Source organism: Diabrotica virgifera, chromosome 4 (genome assembly GCF_917563875.1).
Source record: "Diabrotica virgifera virgifera chromosome 4, PGI_DIABVI_V3a".
NCBI classification, from domain to species: domain Eukaryota; kingdom Metazoa; phylum Arthropoda; class Insecta; order Coleoptera; family Chrysomelidae; genus Diabrotica; species Diabrotica virgifera.
Genome location: NC_065446.1, coordinates 177,268,578 through 177,285,933, shown reverse-complemented (window position 1 = coordinate 177,285,933; position 17,356 = coordinate 177,268,578). Strand labels below are relative to the sequence as shown.

The 17,356-nt window shown below is 34.4% G+C and overlaps 1 protein-coding gene across 2 annotated transcripts; it reads right to left on the bottom strand.

Moving 5' to 3' along the window:
- Window positions 1-1,677: 1,677 nt before the first annotated feature.
- LOC126883263 (protein Mpv17-like) lies at window positions 1,678-15,905 on the bottom strand. 2 transcript variants are annotated; one of them, XR_007697593.1, is made up of 2 exons: window positions 15,640-15,905; window positions 1,678-2,086 (listed from the first exon to the last, which is right to left on the bottom strand). XR_007697593.1 is itself a non-coding variant. In XM_050648578.1 (2 exons), the coding sequence occupies exons 1-2, from the start codon at window positions 15,808-15,810 to the stop codon at window positions 1,730-1,732; spliced, it is 519 nt and encodes a 172-aa protein (XP_050504535.1). In that variant the 5' UTR covers window positions 15,811-15,905; the 3' UTR covers window positions 1,678-1,729. The 2 variants fall into 2 exon arrangements, 1 of the variants encoding a protein (XP_050504535.1); XM_050648578.1 differs by having other exon boundaries at window positions 1,678-2,077.
- Between the last annotated feature and the right edge of the window lie 1,451 nt (window positions 15,906-17,356).

Sequence of the window (17,356 nt, the reverse complement as noted above, 5' to 3'; positions counted from 1 at the left end):
AATATTTTATTGATATCTTCACCTGAGTATTTGCTAAACCTGTTTCTTGGTGTTCTCTGTGACAAGTTGTAAAACATTAATTGTCATTAATGTCACTGAATGTTCATTTTCGCGTAGTAATGAAGGGCATCTGACGTAATGCTTGATGCAAAGAACGAAAAATCTTCAAATCGACTTTTTCTAGAAAACGGTGTATCCTATCGACTTAAAGCAAGAGTACCTTTTAGTACTAGAATACCTCACAATTTAATAATTCAGAGTTAAAAATGCTTAAAAATTAAAGACAAAAAAGTTATGAGATAAAATAACCGCTGCCCTACCCAAAACGGACGCCTATGATCGGTACTAAAAATTCGCAATGGACGGAATAGATTTATCTGTGGAAGATTAATACGCGTACCAATTTTCAAATCGATTTGAAATAAATGATTTGCTTTTCTAAATAGAAGCGTTCTGGAGGTATTTAAGAAAAACTCATTACAAGACGCCATTTTCAAAGAGCTCTAGCTCCCTAGGCCGGCTACAACAACGTCTTGCCTGAGAGCATGCCTGCAGAGACTCGTTTGTGCAGGTAAGAGCGTGTGTATGGACGGCAAGACTGTATCGCGCGCAGGCCTCCAAGCGCGGACTGTACCACATGTACTCTCCTCGTCGACATGCTGAAGATTTTACCTGTGCAGTTTTAGGTTCTACAGTTTTACTTGAACGTGTGGCCGGCAGTTCAGTCCGTTCTTCAGTTCCGCAAAAGTTTTCGAGGTAGATATACCAAGACCAGACGAAATGAGCGGCATAAGAAGTGCTTCAAAACAATTCTTAACTGAATTTATAGACTTATACAAATCTTTGCCGGCATTATGAAAGGTGAAGAGTAGAAAATATTCCGACAGATAGAGAATATTCCGACAGGAATAAGAAAAATGAAGCATACGCTTTTTATTTAATACGTAATATATAATTTTTTTTATTTTTAATTGATTCTAAAATAGGGAATTCTTTAAAATCTATTTAGTAAAACTATTATTTTTTCTAATATTGGTATACTACCGTTGAAAAAAGTTTATATACTTATATGTATAATATACCGAAACTGTTTTCTTGTGGCATGTTTAATATAGTATTATCATTGTTTAACCGTCTAGTTATACAATGGTATTATGTTTGTATGGGATTGAGCCATAATAATTGTAGGTGTTATGAAAATTACATTTGTTAATTAACTACTGTTTGACGTTTCGATTTCCACTCTGGAAATCGTCCTCAGAAAAAAATAAAAGAAAATTAAATATGATAAATTTTCCTAGAATTTTCAAACCTAATTTTCTTTTAATTTTTTCTGCGGACGATTTCCAGAGTGCAGATCGACAAGTCAAACAGTAGTTAATTAAGAAATTCTCCGCAGGGGCCACTTTTTTACTCCACTTACTTCTACAGCGTCGTTGCTTGTTTTTTTGTTGGTTTTTTATTAATAAACAATACAATAACGCTTCCATTAAACCTGGAAACTTAACAGCGCTTGGCAGACAACAAATGAAATGACTACGTAACATCAAGGAATGGACATCCAAACCTTAATGATAAAAGCTCAAAATAGAGATAAATTTGCAGAAGTCATCGCCAACCTGCATTAAATACGGCACCTACAGAAGAAAATTAAAAGTTAACACATAATATGCGTATACATTTATTGGAATTTAGTTAGTAATAAAGAATGTAAGTAACTTATTTACTCTTACTTGCTGACAGTTTTCCATGATAAATAAGAGTTCCAAAATATACCAACACATTGGGCAACCAGAACTTGATATTTGTAAGGTACATATTTAAAATTAACCAGCTGCACAATGGGCCATACTTGATAATTGGTTATCAAAATATCGAAGTATTTATTTCTGATTTCATTCTTCGTCTTTTTCCACGTATAATTATTTACATACATTCCAACCGCTGTCATGACAATGGGCAACATACTGGGTGCAAAAATGAGTTGGTCCATTAACATTTTCTTAATCGGTGCACGTGGGTCTTTCGCATTAACCGAGACTGTCAGGAACTTGTACCAAGCCGACATACAGGGCCCCTAAAAATACTGGACAGATTTTTATAACAAATATTTTAATTCGTTTTCGATTAAGAATATTAGCTAACAAAGGATAGTATTGTCCTTTTCATGAGCATTTTTCAGTGCGTAACAAATGATAGGAAAAATGGTAAGTCCGTGATAATACACATTTATAACATTTATTCTAACATGACATTTTAGTTAAATCTGACAGTTGTCACATTTTATTTTCAATTTGGAATAAAATCAAATCAAATGTGTTTCTTGCATTTATAAAATGGTATTTTCTTTGATTTGTATAGTCTTATAAATTATACAGATTATATTTGTAATATTATTATCTAATTAAAAAAAAATATTTTTTTTATTATGGCGCCATCCATCGACAACTAGAATAACTAGAATAAATGTTGTAAATGTCTGTAATCACGGACGTGCCTTTTTTCTGTCACATACAATTTAATGCGTTAGAAAGAAATCGAAAAACTGTGACGCAATGAAAGATGATCATGAGAAAAAGAATATTATTTTATTTAAGTATTATGTTTATATGGGATTGAGCCGCAATTAGTCGGAGAGATAGAAGCGGATTTTGTGCGTGATAAGTAATATGGAAAAACTATACGGGGATATGTTGAATTAGTTGTCTACATGACTTTCACCAACGGCCGGAAACCAGAGTGGGGGCCGAGGGTAGTTATAAGGGGTCAAAGTCGCGGTTTTTATTATTTTTTTTGTGACGCTCATGATCGAGATAGTGCACCAAAATTTGGGAATAAGTAGGTCATGACGTAACTAAGTAAAATCTCCAGGGGTGGCACGCTGCGTGGCCGACAAAGGGGTGGGGCAGGGGTGAATACAAAAAATATAAGGGATTTTTTGCGATGTTCGTGATTGAGAGAGTGCACCAAAATTTGGGAATAAGTAGACCATGACATAACTAAATAAAATCCTCAGAGCCGGAAACCCGAGGTGGGGGCGAGGGTAGTTATAAGGGGTCAAAGTTGCCGTTTTTATTATTTTTTTTGTGACGGTCATGATCGAGATAGTGCACCAAAATTTGGGAATAAGTAGGTCATGAGGTAACCAAGTATAATCTCCAGGGGTGGAACGCTGCGTGGCCGATAAAGGGGTGGGGGTAGGTGTCAATATAAAAAATAAAAGGGGTTTTTTTGCGACGTTCTAGATTGAGATAGTGCACCAAAATTTGGGAATAAGTAGACCATGACTTAGCTAAGTAAAATCCCCAGAGCCGGAAACCAGATTTGGGGATGAGGGTAGTTTTAAGGGGTCAAAGTGGCAGTGTGTATTATTTTTTTTTTGTGACCTGGCACAACATTTGTCCCCCACGCAGCGTTCCGCCCCTGGAGATTTTTCTTAGTAATGTCATGATCTACTTATTCCCAAATTTTGGTGCACCATCTCGATCAGGAACGGCAAAAAACCCCCATATATTTTTATATTCATCCCTGCCTACCACCCCTTTGTACCCCAAGCAGCGTTCCGCCCCTGGAGATTTTACTTAGTTACGTTATGACCTACTTACTCCCAAATTTTGGTGTACTCTCTACATCATGAGCGCCACAAAAAAAAATAATAAAAACCGCGAATTTTACCCCTTATAACTACCTTCGTCCGCCACTCTGGTTTTCGCCTCTGGGGATATGACTTAGTTATGTCATGGTCTACTTATTCCCAAATTTTGGTTCACTATCTCAATCACGAACGTCGCAAAAACCCCTTACATTTTTTATATTCACCCCTGCCCCACCCCTTTGTCGGCCACGCAGCGTTGCGCCCCTAGAGATTTCACTTAGGTACGTCATGACTTACTTATTCCCAAATTTTGGTGCACTATCTCGAGCATGAGCGTCATAAAAAAAAATAATAAAATCCGTGACTTTGACCCCTTATAACTACCCTCGGCCCCTACTCTGGTTTCCGGCCGTTGGTGAAAGTCATGTACACAACTAATTCAACATATCCACGTATAGTTTTTCCATATTACTTATCACATTATATAAATTATTGGTTTAATGAAAATTACATTCTAAATTAACTAAAGTTTGACATTTGAGGTTTTGACTAAAAATGATTACCCGTTGTCATTTATAAACAAGGAATTTCACAAGATTGAAGAAAAGAGACAACAGAACACCACAAGCAACCCAGAAACACTCACAAGAAGGGATTCAAAGATGACAATATCATAATAATATGTAAAGAGATTATCAGAAAAATTAAAAAGGACAGGAAATAAGTAGATCACAACAAAATTCAAAACAACCAACACTCTGAGAGCTATCCTGTCCAAAACCAAATCCAACAATGGAAAACGATGACAGAGCTATACTGGGCCGCATTATTGGGTCGATTCGACGACGACTTGCAGAAAAAACAGCCCCAATTGGGGAAGAAAAAGTGCTCTTCCACCATGACAACGCACCGGCTCACACCTTCGCCGTCGTCATGGCCAAACTGGTCGATTTGGGCTACGAACTACTGTTCCATCCACCTTGTTCTCCAGATTTGGCTCTGTACGACTTCTTTTTGTTTCCAAACTTGAAAACGTCACTCGTCAGACAGAAATTTAATAAACCGGCAGATATTAACAGAACTTCAACCACGATTTTCTAAGTCCTGCCCTTTGCAATACTGGAAGGTTAGAAAAGGTACTTACAATTTATGGAAAAATCCACGGGTTTCCTGTGACATTTTCCTGTGAAAATTAGATTTTCCACGAGGAAAAAATGTGATGTTGCGATGAATTTTTGAGTCCTGCTATATCCATAGAATGACAGGAGATACTATCAATTTTATGAAGAAAAATTTTTTGGGCAGGAGGGTTGCAAAAGGACTAAGAGTGTATATGGATATACGAACATGTAATGAAAATAATGAAATTTTCATAATTTTCTGAGTCCTGACAACTTATTAAATTAAACATAATTATTTTAAAATGATCAAAAAAATGTTGGCATGACGTCTCCTAATGTTTAACTGCACCTGTCCCTTGGAAAATTGTGTGGAAAATTTTCACCCTTGTTCCGTGATTTTCTGAGTCATAAAATAAATTGTATTATAAAATAAATAATTTAAGTAGACATTATTCAAAATGGCAGTATGTTTAGTTACACCTTTTTTCCTACACATATTTAAAAATGTGTAAGAAAATTCGTGGAAAGTTACACGATTTTATGAGTCATGCCATTTTGGACATATCTCAAGAATGTTAATATAAAGCTATTTACAAGGAGGCAGGATGGTTGTGTAGTTATTTCGTATATAAAAATAAAATTTTAGTTCAGTAAAATTATTGCAGCTTGTTATACAAACATATTCATATCACCACAATTTTCTGAGTCATGCCATGTCAAGTATGCTTAAAAAATACTAATCTAAAACCGTTTACAACGTGGCAGGATAACCGCAAAGATATTTAATACATAAAAATTAATTTTTACATCGTTAAAAGAATCGTACAGTATTAAATATTATTTTCCTGAGTAATGTCTCAGATTTTTACACACCTTTCAAATCTAATACCAAACTGTAACCTATTTATTTTAAGCGATTAGATCATATTTAGTATCAGTCAGTGGCGGCTCTTGGCTTTAGGGACAGGGTCGGCAAGGTTTTGTCTCCAAAGGCTTCAATTTCATAGGAGATCTTTGGTTTTTGTTTTTTTTATTTTTTTTATTTTTTTCGTTTTTTTTTTTTGTTTTTTTCCTATAAATTTAGAAACTATACCTGTTTATAAATTAACTCTAGTCTATGTTGTTTGGAAGTAGCAAAATGGGTTATAATGTATGTAATTGTAAAATTTATTATTGTTTTGGAGGGATTTTAAAAGTTTTTTTCTATCGACATTTGAGACAAGTTTCGACAGTACGTTTTGACTCTTTTGAGACAAGAGAAATCCCGTTCATTTGAGACAGAATATGCCCACATTTGAGCACAATAATTTATTAATTTCGGGAACAGTTTGTTGTACCTAATGAATTGCAGTATATAAAATTATACATAGTCTGTAACTTATCCCACCTTCCGAAAATATTTGGATCAGAATATAAAACTGTTAATTAATTTTCTTATTTTATTTGATTAAAAAATGATGGATAATTTTTAATGAACTTGTCTAATAGATATTTTGAAAAATCTTTGGCGTAACTTTTAAATTTTGAATAGTCAAAGAGGTCAATGACTTATAACAGTGAGTAAATAATAGTTTTGCCTGGTGCAATTGTTTTAACTTTTGTCCGGAGACCATACAATTCACTGGACATCAAGACAGCCCCGTCATAAATTTGCCTTACCAATTTATTTTTGATATCAAAAAATTTAATCTATCCTATCCTTTAAATTAAAACACCAAAAATATATTCTGTCTTATGGCTTCTACTCACGTCTGAAAACCTAACAACCTCTCATAAATTTAGACGTAACGCGTATCGAAGAACAATTATTGATACTTGTGAATGACATGTTACCTCTATCAGTAGTTTCGTCTACTTCTACCGAAAAGGATCAAAATGTAACTACTAATTGATTCTTTCATTCTGTGCTGTTTTAGGTACGCCGGTATATTCTTCGAGTCAGAAAATAAATTAGAAAATTCCAGATCGTATTTGTTAAACAATTTTATTTGTTCTCTATAATTAACTTGATTTAACGAATGCTTCGATACATCCTGTCCCCTAAATGGTAATTCCTAACAACTTAAAAGAATTACAATATCAATAATAATATTAATAATTAAACGACGTAAAACTACTTAGGTACCTATTTCATAATTTTCCCGGGCGCGCTAGCAAGGCAATACGTGGCTACGTACGTGCCTTTCTGCCGTTTGCAGATCACCGCTCGGCCTCGACAGAGGTACCCGCTGCCGTACTTGACATTCAAATAAGTAGGGAGAATGTATAATTGGTTGCCTATCCTCGCCAAATCCTCGATCTGGGGACGGCATGCCGTGCCGGGCTTTATAATAAGAATTCACACAATCGCAATGGGGTGCGGGTGCATGGCTATAGGATCATTAATTTGAAAAGTCTCTTACGCACAGCGCACAGGGATCACTTAACTAACGTATCGGGATCGAAGTATTTTAAAAACAATGAATAAAATTTAGTCTGTATTATCTCACAGATATATTTTTTATTTCACAGAAACGAATATCATCAACTCCGATTAAATTAAATATTTAAAAAATCTATAATGTGTCCATAAATGTGTGGGTCGGCACTGCCGACCCTGCCGACCCTGACGAGCCGCCACTGATCTAAGTAATCGTAATAAAGGTAATAGGAAGAATATCAATAATTTTACAATTAATTGGTTATAGTAGGGATTGTACCAATTATACAGGGTGTCCAGAAACTGTTCTAACAATCGAAGACCGGAGATTCCTCAGATAATTTTAAGAAAATTTACCTCAATTCACCTCGTCCGAAAATGCTTCCCAAGTAAGCTAGAGCTCTTTAAAGATGGCGTATTCTAATTAGTTTTTTTTTAAATAGCTCCAGAACACTTCTATTTAGAAAAACGAAAACTGGTACACCTATTTATCTTCCAAAGATAAATCGATTCCATCATTTGTCAATTTTTAGTACCGGTCATAGGCGTCCGTTTAGGGTAGGGAAACGGATATTTTATCGCATAACTTTTCTGTGTTTAACTTTTAAACATTTTTGACACTGGATTATTAAACTATGGGGTATTCTTGTACTAAAAGGTACTTTTGCTTTAAGTCGGTAGGATACGCCGTGTTCTAGAAAAATCGATTTGAAAAACTTTTCGGTTTTTGAATTTGAAAAAAAAAATAAAAAAAACTATTTAGAAAAACGAAAACTGGTACGTTTATTTCTCTTCCAAAGATGAATATTTTATCAATGGTCAAATTCTAGTATCGGTTATAGGCGTCCGTCTTGGGTAGATCAACGAAATCTCATAACTTGCTTTAATTGTTAAGCATTTTTGACAGTAGAGTATTAAATTATGAGGTATTCTAGTACTAAAAGTTACTCTTGCCTTAAGTCGGTAAATACACCGTTTTTTTTATTTTTTAAAATTTTTCTTAAATTCAAAATACGAAAAATTTTGAAATTGATTTTTCTAGAAAACGGTGCATCCTACCGACTTAAAGCAAGAGTACCGTTTAGTACTAGAATATCTCACAATTTAATAATATAGTGTCAAAAATGCTTAAAAGTTAAAGACAAAAAAGTTATTCGATAAAATAACCGTTGCCCTACCCAAAACGGACTCCTATGACCGGTACTAGAGATTCGCAATTGATGGAATCGATTTATCTCTGGAAGATAAAAAGGCGGACCAGTTTTTGTCTATCGAAATGGAAGCGTTATGGAGATAAAAAAAATCAAATCACAAGACGCCATCTTCAAAGAGCTCTAGCTCCCTTAGGAAACATTTTTGGATTATGCGAATTGTGTTACATTGTCTTAAAATTATCTTATGAATCTTAAAATTATATACAGGGTGTTCCATTTAGAAAAAACAAAAGTTTGTGTCACCCTGTCAATACGGGTAGCCCTGTATATTAGAAAATATTTTTAAATTGTGATCCTCTCTTTGCCCCACGTTTTACCTAAATAACTTTTTTTCGTATCTCTTACGACAAACGAGTAATTGGACTTTGTCACACTAATGCCCCACCCTGTATACGAAATAACTATAAAACCATCCTGCCTCTTTGTAAAGAGTAAAATCAGGGTAAAAATTTTGGCATAATTTTCCAAGGGACAAGTGTACTTAAACAGTAGGAGACGTCATGCTAACATTTTTTTTTTGATCATTTTGAAATAAATATGTTTAATTTATTTAGTTGGCAGGACTCAGAAATTCATGAAAATTTCATTATTTTCCTTACCTACATGTTTATATACATATAAACTCCGTTAGACCGTTTGCAACCCTCCTGCCCAAAAAATTTTCTTCATAAAATCCATAGTATCCTGTCATTCTACGGATATGGCAGGACTCAGAAATTCATTGCAAAACCCTATTTTTATTTTTTGGGAAAATCTAATTTTTACAGGAAAATGTCACAGGAAATTTGTGGATATTTCCACAAATTGTAAGTAGCTCGTCTACCCGTCCACTATTGCAAAAGGCAGGACTTAGAAAATCGTGGCTGAACTTCTGTATAATATCTCCCGGTTTATAAGTCGAATGTCGAAGAGCTAATAATATTTATCGCAGCAATGCAAACCTATTTTGCAGACTTCGAAAAAACGTATTCTTCAGACGTGTTAAACAGGTTGGAGCTTCGCTGGGACAAGTGTATAGAGCTAAATGGAGATAACACTGAAAAATAAATCACCACTTTTCCAAAATTTTCGTTATTCTTTTGGAGGCTAAGTACTTGTCGGTAATAGATTGGAGCTTATTACCTAGTAATAGATTGGAGCTTTCAAATTTTTATCAGTATTTACTTTCGGTTAAATATTTGCCAAAATTTCGCTAATATGTATTTCTAATATTTTACTAGATGTTGCGCTGTTCTCATGCAGTACATTTTTCCTAATATTTTTCATCTGATCTCGATCTCCATTTCATTGTGCATCCTGTCTCTTTCCTCTCGAGCAACATATCATCCCTCTTTTCATTTTGATATTAATATAATGTCAATAATAACCTCTATGTTAGGTCTTGGTCATAAAATCTCATATAGGATGTGGATTATTAAACTTGTGTTTATCCATTTCACTTTGTGAATCATTTGAGGAATCTATTAATGAGTAATATTGTTTCCGTTCCGTAAGTCATTTCAAGAACTATGTATCCCTTTATACATACATCGAGAATTTACTTTATACAAAATTGATTGCGATTGTTGACCAATTTATAATGAGAGTAGTTTTCCTGGAATAAATGTGAATTTGTTGTGATATGAATATTAAGCCGTTAGTATTGAATCTTTGTTCTTTAACATTCATATTTGCATTGTGTTTCTTATGAATGATTCACTTCGTCATCATCTTTTCTTTTAATATGTCCATACGGAGTCTGCTTCTGTAATCAAATTTCTCTATAAGCTTATAATATCTTGGATCATATCAATACAAATACCCCTGATATTTCTTGTGTCACTGTCTTCCACCAGGTGTACTTTCCTGCCATAATCCTTCCAGTAATTTGACACGTAGTACCTACTTCATATTGAGTGATTATCATATCCCAGTTGAACGTGCCTTAACCATCTTATTCTATGCCCTCTTCAAAGATGCTCCTGTTCTTCTGAAACCGCAGTGACCGGATGACAGAACTCCTGACTCTCCTTTATTCGTTGTGTCGAATTATGTCGATTCGTCCTTTTAGCATTCCCTTAAGTCAAGAAAGTAGACAAGTCGATATTTGTCTTTTTCTTTTGGTAGTAGCACCAGCCTAGAGATATTTCAGTTCGCAGGAAAGCGCTGAATCATTAAGAATGAACTGAGCCATTTTTTGTACTAACCAAACCAAACCAAATTTTGTCGAACTAAATCTAATCTGGATTACTGGATCACTGGAGTATTCCAAGGATGGAGTCAAGGTGAAAGGCGTAAATATCAACAGCATCAGATACGCCGATGATACGGTGTTGATTGCGGATTCCGACTTGGGTCTACAACGACTCATCGACAAGACCAACTCGACCTGTGAGCAATTTGGTATGAAAATAAACATTAAAAAAACCAAAGGCATGTCAATCCGAAAAAACCAAAACGTACCTCAACCTTGCACAATAGACAAGACGAAAACGGCGGGTTCGTTGGGAAAAATATTCTCATGAGATTTTTGTTGCCCACGTGAAAAGTGGGCCAAATTTTTTTTAACAGTTTTTTTATCAGATTGCAAAAATCAATATTTTTGGCCCGGACAATTTTCTGTAGGTTTTTTGGACCATACTGGATAAAAAAGCTCTCTTATAATTTTTCTCTAAAGTTGATCGTTTTGGAGTTATAAGCAATTTAAAATTGAAAAAAACGAAAACTGGCGATTTTCAAGGCTTAATAACTCGGTTAAAAGTTATTATTATGAAAGTCAGAAAGTGACTAAATCAAAGTTTAATGCCCCCCTACAAGATCCTGAAGAAATTTTTGTCATTATTTTATTACTAAGCTGTTATTTTTAAGCTTTTAAATGCTGAGTGCGAGAGAGATGCCACTCCGGCAGTCCAATTGTGCATCTTACTTGCACTCACATTTACGGCCGCCTACCACGTGCATGGCTAGTCTAAGAGCTAGTGAACCCTCCGACTAACGGTCTTCCTGTAAGGCTAGAAATCTGTATAGTGATAATTCATAGCACACCAAGGCTAAAAACCATGACCTGGCAGGCATCAGCCCTGCACGTGTGTCTACCAGGTGAATCGAAAAGCGCATAGTTTAGGGGAAAAATAAACTTTCTCCTGTAAGGTATAAATTTAAGTATGTGTTTGAGTAAGGCATTTAGAAGAAATGTGTACAATGCCAGGCGATTCTGAACAGCATAAGACCTTGCAAGGCGAGGGGAAAGATTAGGGTTTTTTCCTACAATTATTTTTTTTTGCATCGAAAAAAGTTTTTTTGGGTTTTTTGAATCATTCCAAACCGAAAAGGTCTTTAGTGACTTTTCTCTTAGGTTAATAGTTTTTGACATAAAAGCGATTAAAAAATTTAAAAATCGCGAAATCGGCCATTTTTAACATTGAATCGGACATTAATCTGAATATTTCAATGTTGCCAAGAGAGGTAGATATTCTTTAAACGTCGATTGATGAAATCCTGAAGAGTGTTTTGGAATACAATATCGAAAATCCCCTTGTTTTTTAATTGCTAATTAGGCGGGCGCGACACTGTAGTATAAGTGAGGACGTTTGAGTTTGCATAAATTCATTATCTCGAGAATTGGCAAATTTGAAGAGAAATCCTCGGATAGGTCGATTTTTATTTTTAAATTAGGACTTTTTGGTATATATATATATATATATATAATACTAGTAACTTCATCCATCTGGGCGTGATGACGTAATCGATGATTTTTTTGAATGGGAGTAGGGGTCGTCTGATAGCTCATTTGAAAAGTTATTTAATTCTCTATTCAGTAATATAAACATTAACATAATTAGTTATACACGATGTACAAAAAAAAATTTTATTAAATTAATTTACACAAAAAGAAAAATTTTTTGCACACCATTTGTATAAATAATTAGGTTAACGTTTATATAACTGTATAGAGAATTAAATAACCTTTCAAATGAGCTGTCACACGACCCCTACTCCCATTCAAAAAAATCATCGATTACGTCATCACGCCCAGATGGATGACGTCACTAGTATTATATATATGCCAAAAAGTCCTAATTTAAAAATAAAAATCGACCTGTCTGAGGATTTCTCTTCAAATTTGTCCATTCTCGAGATAATGAATTTATGCAAACTCAAACGTCCTCACTTATACTACAGTGTCGCGCCCGCTTGATTAACAATTAAAGAACAAAGGGGTTTTCGATATTGTATTGCAAAGAACTCTTCGGGATTTCATCAATCGACGTTTAAAGAATATCTACCTACCCTACCAACATTGAAATTTTCAGTTAAATGTCCGATTCTGGGTTAAAAATGGTCGATTTAGCAAATTTTTAAACTTTTTAATCGCTTATATGTCAAAAACTATTAACGTACGAGAAAAGTCACTAAAGACCTTTTCTGTTTGGAATGATTCAAATAATCTAAAAAAACTTTGTTACAAAAAAATAATTTTAGGAAAAAAGCCTAATCTTTCCCCTCGCCTGGCAAGGTCATGCTGTTCAGAATCGCCATACACATTTCTTCTAAATGACTTAATCAAACACATACTTAAATTTAAACTTTACAGGAGAAAGTTTATTTTTTCACTAAACTAAGCACTTTTCGATTCACCTGGTAGATACATGTGCAGGGCTGATGCCTGCCAGGTCATGGTTTTTAGCCTTGGTGAATGGTGGCATGAATTATCACTAGACAAATTTCTAGCCTTACAGGAAGACCGTTAGTCGGAGGGTTCACTAGCTCTTAGACTAGGCGCTCATTATTATTAGTTAAAAATAACAGCTTAGTAATTAGTCCTGTCGCCAGGCGGGGTACAACGGCCTCCTTAATTCAGATGGACTTACCCAAGTTTTTTTTATATATTTTGATCCGTAGAATACGAATTTTTTGGGTCACAGTTGATCAGGATGTCGATAAGATTGTTATAGACAAAGAACTTGAGGAATTACATAACAGCGATTTCTCGCAAAACAAAACATCTTTTTGTATTTTTTGGGTCATTTTAAGCAAAAAATATTCCTACAAGTTTTTTCGTAGAATGCATAGTTTTCGAGATAACCGCGGTTGAACTTTCAAAAAATCGAAAAATTGAAATTTTTGAACCCGAATAACTTTTGATTAAAAAATAAAGTAGCAATTCTGCTTACCGCATTTGAAAGTTTAAGTCAAATTACATATATCGGTTTTGATTATTTGCATTGCTAAAAATTAATTTTGTTATTGATAAACAAAGCTATAAACACATATTGTTTCCCGTGCCTAATACATGCGTTTTAACGTATGCTACGTAGAAATGGCCTCCCTTGCACTTGTAACTACTCTACCTACTCGTTCGATTTTAAATGAGAAATCATTGAAAACATCACTCACGCACTAGGTGTTTAGAGCTTTGTTTAACAATAAAATAATAAATTTTTAGCAATGCAAATAACCAAAAACCAATATAATTTGACTTAAACTTTCAAATGCGGTAAGCAGAATTGTTACTTTATTTTTTAATCAAAAGTTATTCGGGTTCAAAAATTGCAATTTTTCGATTTTTTAAAAGTTCAACCGCGGTTATCTCGAAAACTATGCACCCTACGAAAAAACTTGTTAGAGCATTTTTTGCCTAGAATGACCCAAAAAAATACAAAAGATGTTTTGTTTTGCGAGAAATTACTGTTATGTAATTCCTCAAGTTCTTTGTCTATAACAATCTTATCGACACCCGGATCAACTGTTACCCAAAAAATTCGTATTCTGCGGGTCAAAATACATATATAAAGAAAACTTAGGTAAGTCCATCTGAATTAAGGAGGCCGTTGTACCCCCTGGCGACAGGACTAAATAAAATAATGACAAACATTTCTTCAGGATCTTGTAGGGGGGCATTAAAATTTGATTTAGCACGTTCTGACTTTCATAATAATAACTTTTTACCGAGTTATTAAGCTTGAAAATCGCCATTTTTCGTTTTTTTTTTTAATTTTAAATTGCTTATAACTCGAAAACGATTAACTTTAGAGAAAAATTATAAGAGACTTTTTTATTAAGAATGGTCCAAAAAACCTACAAAAAAATTGTCCGAGCCAAAAATATTGATTTTTGCAATTTGATTAAAAAAAATGTTAAAAAAAATTGAACCACTTTTCACGTGGGCGACTTCTTGAACCTTATTCTGGGATGTCTCACGAATGTGATTATGCAAAAAAATCTCATGGGAATATTTTTCCCAACGGACCCGCCATTTTCGTCTTGTCTACAATAAATGTATTCTATTGAAATGATTCTCGAATAAAACTCGAAACACTAAGACTACATTTTTTATCAAAATGCTATGTGTGGTCAACTCTTCTCTATGCAGTTGAGGCATGGACCCATAAAACATCAACCGTAAATAAATCGGAGGCCTTTGAAATGTGGATTTACTGGAGAATCCTCAAAATTTCATGGACATTGCATACATCAAACGAAGAAGTGCTGCATAGAATAGGCAGGAAAGAGAACTTTTCAACACAGCGAAAGTTAGAAAAACATCCTACCTAGGCCACATACTAAGAAATATGTAATAAGTACCAATATACCTAACTTATAGTGAAAGGAAAGATTGAGGGAAAAAACGGACTAGGAAGGAAAAGACTATTGTGGCTCAGAACCATCCGACATTGGCTAAAGTTAGAACAGCTAATAACAACAGCTAAAGACAGAGAAGAGTTTACAATTCTTATAGTAGCCAATCTCCATTAAGGAGAGCGCACTTTAAGAAGAAAATCTAATCTAACACAAGCTGACAAAAACTTATTTACAAGATGTCACCAAGTTACTTAATCCCGCTGACTTCGCTAGCTTGCGCATAGAAATATATCTATTTCTGTGGAATAATTAACTAAATCTTTAATACTTATGGCTAATATGTAAAAATATATTGACAGGAAAAAAATAGTTATTCTGAAACACTTTTTCGATACACATAGAACGCAGTGTATCGAAAGTAGAGTACATCGAATAATCATTGTATGATTCGATGTACTTTCATACAAATCAATAACTCATTGCCCCACAATTGTATTTTTTAACTGCACCAATGTCCTTTATAGGATTTCCTGGCTGAGAAATCTACGAACGTGGTTCAACACAACCACTACAAATCTTTTCAGAGCAGCAGTGTGCAAAGTGCAGATTGCCATGATGGTCGCCAACATCCGAAACGGATAGGCACTACAAGAAGAAGAATGTCCTTTAACACGTTTTAGCACAAAAATTTATTAAAAAACCATAATATGAAGGATATACTCTACTTACTACTAAAATGAATCCCAAAGATCCAAATTTGAGTGTTCTATTTAAGTTTATTTGTGAGATAGGTTTTTTATCGACTATACATTGAGCAACAAGATCTCCTATTGTCATCAAACATGTAACTTCCAATGAATGTCGAATCATGATTTTATGTTTACTTAGATGTTTATACATACTTATTATATTGGTACAGTTTTTTATTGTAAGTATCAAAACCGTATTATATACTTAATTAATTTAAAGGTCAAATTTCATAATATGACGTTAACTTCAATTTCAAGATTATTAGTGTCAAAACAAAGCTATTCGCTCCAAGCGTTGTCAGTTTGCATACTTCTGTTATTAGTTCATCTTAATCTCTTCAAATTATCATTTCCTTTTACAAAAACTACTGTAAAAGTAGTATTTTCTGTTATATCGGCTTCCAACGTTTCCCATCTTTGCTACATTAGCTAATTTTATTTCTACTTCTGTTGGAGTTTATTTTTCATCCAACTTTCTAATTCTCATTCCCTCTACATAAACTCCAGCAGAAGGTTTTATTCTTGTTACATTGGCCATCAGATAATTAGGCTAATGAATGAAATCAACAAGAACAACAAGACCAGAGTTATAATGTCAATAGGAGAAACAGAACGCATAGAACTAAAAGGAGTAATCCGCCAAGGAGGATCACTCAGCCCATTGTTATTCAATATGGTGATGAATCAAATAATTCACGAAGTAAGAAAACGACATGGATACCACATGGGAGCGCATAAAATCACGATACTATGCTATGATGATGCAGTATTAATTGCTGATAACGAGGATGACCTACGAAGGCAGGTCCGCACTTTCAATATCACAGCAAACAAACTTAATATGAGAATATCAGTAGAAAAAACTAAATGTATAGTAATAAGTAAAGAGCCGCGTAGATGCAAGTCAGAAATATACGGCAAAATTGTAGAACAAGTAATGAAATTCAATTACCTCGGAGTAAAGATCACTAGTGACAGGAATATAACCAACAGAGGCCACAACACAAGCAATAAAAGCAGAGAGAGTAAGTGGTTGCCCTCAAGAAACCATATGGAGAAACAAATATCTCACCACGGAAAGCAAAATAAAAGTATACAAGACAACAGTAAGACCTATCCTAACATATGCTGCGGAGACAAGGACCGATACAAGAAAGACGAAACAACAAATCGACAATATCGAAATGAAAGTACATATTAAGATCAATAGCGGGTATATCATTAAGAGACAGACAAAGCAACAGAAGTGTATGAGAACGATGCAAAATTCAAAATATTAACAGGTGGATAAAAACAAGAACGAAAAACTGGAACGAACATGTAAACCGAATGGAACCAGATAGATTAGCGAACATCTGTAAAAACAATAAGCCGTGTAGCAGAAGACCCGTTGGAAAGCCGCCGAAAAGGTGGAAAGACAATGTACAGTCAACAACAACTGAAACAGAATAAGAGGCAGACAAACAGGAGTAATCCTAGTCGCACGAAGAAGAAGAAGAAGAAGAGCTCCAAGCGTGACTGGCGCGACATCTAGCGCCTTCACCTGACATTTTTGGATCTCACAATTTGAGGTTATTGTGAAGTTGCAAATTATTAATAATAATTAGTTATTCAACGATATTTTTCCAATTTATTTATAAAATGGATTAAAAAGTGGGTTTCTAAAAATTCATCACAATTTAACTTTTTAGCCCCAA